Genomic DNA, 4,752 nt, shown 5'->3' on the forward strand with positions numbered 1-4,752 from the left:
CGATCCAGATAAAGTTTATGACTATCACACAGCATTTGATATCAAACCAACAGAAGTTACATACAATGTTGACATAAATACAAATAATAAAAAAATATTAAACATTGATCTTGATAAAAATAATAATAATAGTGCAGCAACAGTTGGAATGGTAAATGAGTTTAATACAGCAACAGTTGGAATTGTAAATAAAAATTTACCTTTTATAAAAAATTATGTTTACAGAAAATATTTTGATCATTTTTTTGACTTTAGCGATTCAAACAATTATGTTCTAAATAAAAGTTCAATTGGTGTTGTGTTTAATGCTTTGTCCTCTATTACAGGAAATTCTGCACAAAATATTACATTTCCAAGTAAAACAATGGATAACATAAAAGAAACTGGATTAAGAATAAATGATTATAAGATATCTTTTAAACCACCAATTAAAAATACAAGTTACACTTTATGTATTGTTTTTTCTCATTTTAAAAGAAATAATTTTAGTATAAAGAAATATGATGTGTCTAATGCAAATTCAAGACAACAACTTTTATTTTTATACTATTTATATGTGACTCGTGCACTAAACATAAGTATTGGTAATGTAAATAAAAATTTAGCAATACCAGGTAGTTTTAGTGGAAAAAAAATAGTTTTATGGTTAACAGAAAGTATTAATGATAATATTACAAAAGTTAATATAAGTAACTATTCCGCAGACTTAGACGCTAATATTGTAAGAACTTCAGCTAACCTTGAATTTGAATTTTCGTGTAAAGATTCAGTGATAGAAAAATTTATGTACTCTCCAAACTTTTACGACATTGACTCTTCAGTACATCATCATATATTACTACAAGAAAAGATAAACGGAAATTATGTATTATAGACTAAACTAAGATTATATACATAAAATAATAAAAATGAAAGATATTTTTGATTTTAATCACATAGACCCATCTCTATCAAAATCTGATATTAAAACATTAAAAGATTTTTACAGTTACTATCATAAAAAATATTGGTGTTTTAAAAATACTTATAAAAGTTATAAATTTCTTGATAATTTTTTTACAATATCTAGTATATGTTTGGTAGCAATAGGAACTATTACTGGAGGGGTTACACTTAATCCAATTATTCTCGGAGTTGTAAATGGAGCTGGTGTTATTATGACTGGAATTGGAAAAAAACAAAATTATAAGAGAAAAATTGAGATGACAAAAATTGCATACACTACTTATGAAAAAGTTCTTATTGAACTTCGAGCTGCGCTTAGAGGAGATGAGTGGAATAAACAAGAATTTGTAGATAAAATGAAACTAATAGATGAAATGATAATTGATCAAACTCCTGAACCGGATAAATTTATAGTAAAATATAATAATAAGTTTAATAAGTAGATTTATTATATAAAAATGTTAAAAACTATTGTTAATTATACCAACTTTTACTACCCCACAATTAAAAATATAAATGAAACAGAAGATATTATAAAAACAGCATTGGTGTATAGATTTTTATACGAACATTATGTAAAAGATTATATTTCACTTGAAACAATAATATATCGTTTAGATTTACAACCTATTAACTCTAATAGTTCGATAATTAAAAATCACCTGATATTTCATAGAGCGTTTAAATCTTTTTACAAACATTACAAAGCTGGAAGAGGATGTGTTTATGTATTTGATTGTTTAGTAAAAAGTGAAGTTATTGGGTATCTAACCGGTATTTTATACTGGATTTTTCATAAAAAAATAATATAATAATAGATAAAAAATGGCTTCTTCTTGCATTATTTTTAAAAAAGATCTTGAAAAACTTGGTAAAAAACTAATAAAAGAATTTTATGAATATATTCATGACGAAGAACTGTTAAGTTATCCTGAAATAATATTATTTAAAAAATACTATGATTCTTTCATTATCAAAGATTATTTATTAGAAAAATTAAAAACTCTTAAAAATCCTCTAGAAGATGAATTTTATAAAAATTTGATTTCTAAATTTAAAAATGAAAATCTTATATTAAAAGATGAAAATGAATATGAAAATGTTACAAATTTGTTATCTAAATTAAAAGTTGATATTAAAGATGAAACTCTTGAAAATTTGTATTCTAAAGTAATAACTGTGTGTAAAAATAAAACTCTTGAAAAAGAAACTTTTAAAAAATTCTTTTCTAAATTAGAAGCTGAGATTAAAGATGAAACTCTTGATTTGGATTTTATATATCATTGTATGGATCATATGAAAGATAAAGTAGAAATAGATGAACAAATAGAATTTGAATTAAACGAAGATTTTTCTTATATGAAAAAAGCATTTATTAATTTGTATAATGTGTATCATTACGATTATACATATTTAGAAGATTAAATTTTTTTTATACTACTTTAGTATAAAAAATTATTTTATCATTTCTTTATAAGTTCCCCACCATCTATCATAAATTTCTAAAGTTTTAGGACTTATTTTAAGCTTTATACTTTTATACTTTTCACACCCCATTTCATCCAAAATTTTTTTTATTACATAAGTAATATTTATCATTCTCTTTCTAAAATATTGTTTGTTAATATGGGTCATAATGTAATTATCTATTTTTAATAACCTGTTGTAAAGTTCACATTTTTGTTCATCAGGAAGATCTATTAGTTTAGAAATCTGATTAACCTTTTTATCGTAGTAATACTTCCTATGATAAATACTCTTTTTTCTATAATGTACCCTATCATAATCTTTCATATCGTAAAATCCTAATACATGACCGTTTAACATTCCACAATTGTAACATATTTTTTGACCAAAATCAATAAAAAAAGATTCTGTATTTTTACAGCCTAAACATGAAGATACTTTTGACTTATTAATCCCCTCATTTTCTTCTTTATAATTATGTAAAATATTGAGATATTTTTTTATTTCTTCTTCTGTATATAACATTTATTATATTTAATTATTTTATCTTAAAATATATTATCTGATAGCTAGAGTATGTATTTGATCGTTTAATACTTTTCTCTTATCATCTCTATTGCTTAGAGCTACTTTGTTAACCTCTTTAGAATATATATCATGTTTCTCACTTCTTATTATTTTCATAGTTCTCATTTCTTTTTCACCAGAAAATAAACATCTAACATAATCATCAAATATTATTGACTTTTTTACCACATTTTTTTTTATTCCTTTACACTTTTTTAACTCTTTTTCATCCTCAAGTTTATAACTGTATAGTTTAGGCCTTAATCCAACAAAATGAGTTATCTGTTTTCCTGATGCTTCATCCTTAAACATACCAATCACTTTTTTGTTAACTCCTGTTAGTATACCAGAAGAATGATTTGTTGGATAATCACTAGTATCAAATTTATTTTTTATATCATAACATATATCTTTATAAAAATCTTTTGTTTTAATCTGATACATTAGACTGTCAGTATCTGTAAACAACAATTCAGCTTTTTTTCCATATTTATCTTTGATATAATTATAATGAAAATCATACATTAGAGTTTTTGATAAGTCTAAAATTGCTTGACCAACATATACTGGTTTATTAAAATACACTTCTGTCTTTTTCATATGAATAGCAATAAGATTTCGATCAAATATTGTACATCTATCAAAGTTTGGACGACTTGATAGTTTTAGTGCTTTTTTACGATCATCAACAAGTTCTATATTTTGTCGCTTTCTAATATTTTCTATTGTTTTACCAAAAACTGAATTGTTCATTAGTTTAAAAAAGTCTTTCTCAAAATTGTTTGCAGCACATTTTCGAAGTTCTGTATTTTTTCTTATATATGGTTCCATCCAAGGAGACTGGTAAAATGATATTCCTCTGTGAACAGCAGTAATCTTCATACCCAACTCAAGACATTGTCTAAGAGCTCTGTAATGAATAACATAATTTTTTCTTGGTTTAAAATGACATATTAGTTTTTCAACTCCATCAACCTTCATTGTCTCAGGTGCAAGAGGATAGTCATTATGAAGATCCCATAATTTTGGTGGATACTCCAAATCAACTTCAAAAATATACCCCTTCTTACCAGTATTTGCCATACTATTATTTGTTTTTTCTAAAATTTCCATCACCTTTTCCACTGTAATATTAGTTATCTGCTTAAAACCATGTGTTGGTAAATTTTGAGACATAGCCCAACCGTAAAGATTGTTTGCGTCCAGATATTGTATAAATGATGATTTCTTTTCAGGATTATAATTTTTCATATATTTGTTATTAGCTTCTGCATACCTTTTTGATATGTGAGTTATTCCTCCACGAATACCACGCTCAATCATCATTAACATATCGTAATCGCTTAATAATTCTAAACGCTGACTTGTTGTTTTCAGACACGCATCCCAAGCTAATCCAGGAGATGTGTAGTAATGAGCCGGATCTAATTTGTAGTGGTGGAGACAAGTTTTTCTAAATTTTTCAAACACATCTGCCAAAAGCAATACATCAGATTTTAGGTAAAGATCATGATAGTCTCTTATTGTTTTACACCCAAATGTATTCCAGACTTTTATTGCGTGTTGGTAATCTTCATCACTTATATCTTCATCATATAGTTTTGAATAGAACCCCTGTTTTGGTGGTAATTGTTTTTCAGATAATTTATCAACTGATGATACATAGTCATAAGGAAAAACTCCTTTACGAGTTAGTAATAAAGTATTATTCTTAAAAGCATTTTTTGTAATATGAAAATCATCTTTTTTTAAATTTGAAACAAGATTGGCTAG

The 4,752-nt window shown here is 25.2% G+C and overlaps 1 protein-coding gene across 1 annotated transcript; it reads right to left on the reverse strand.

Moving 5' to 3' along the window:
- Positions 1-2,970: 2,970 nt before the first annotated feature.
- Positions 2,971-3,579, reverse strand: LOC140945125 (uncharacterized). The gene has a single exon (XM_073394186.1). It carries the CDS (start codon positions 3,577-3,579, stop codon positions 2,971-2,973), a length of 609 nt encoding a protein of 202 aa, XP_073250287.1.
- Positions 3,580-4,752: the final 1,173 nt, after the last annotated feature.

Source organism: Porites lutea, chromosome 8 (assembly GCF_958299795.1).
Source record: "Porites lutea chromosome 8, jaPorLute2.1, whole genome shotgun sequence".
NCBI lineage: Eukaryota > Metazoa > Cnidaria > Anthozoa > Scleractinia > Poritidae > Porites > Porites lutea.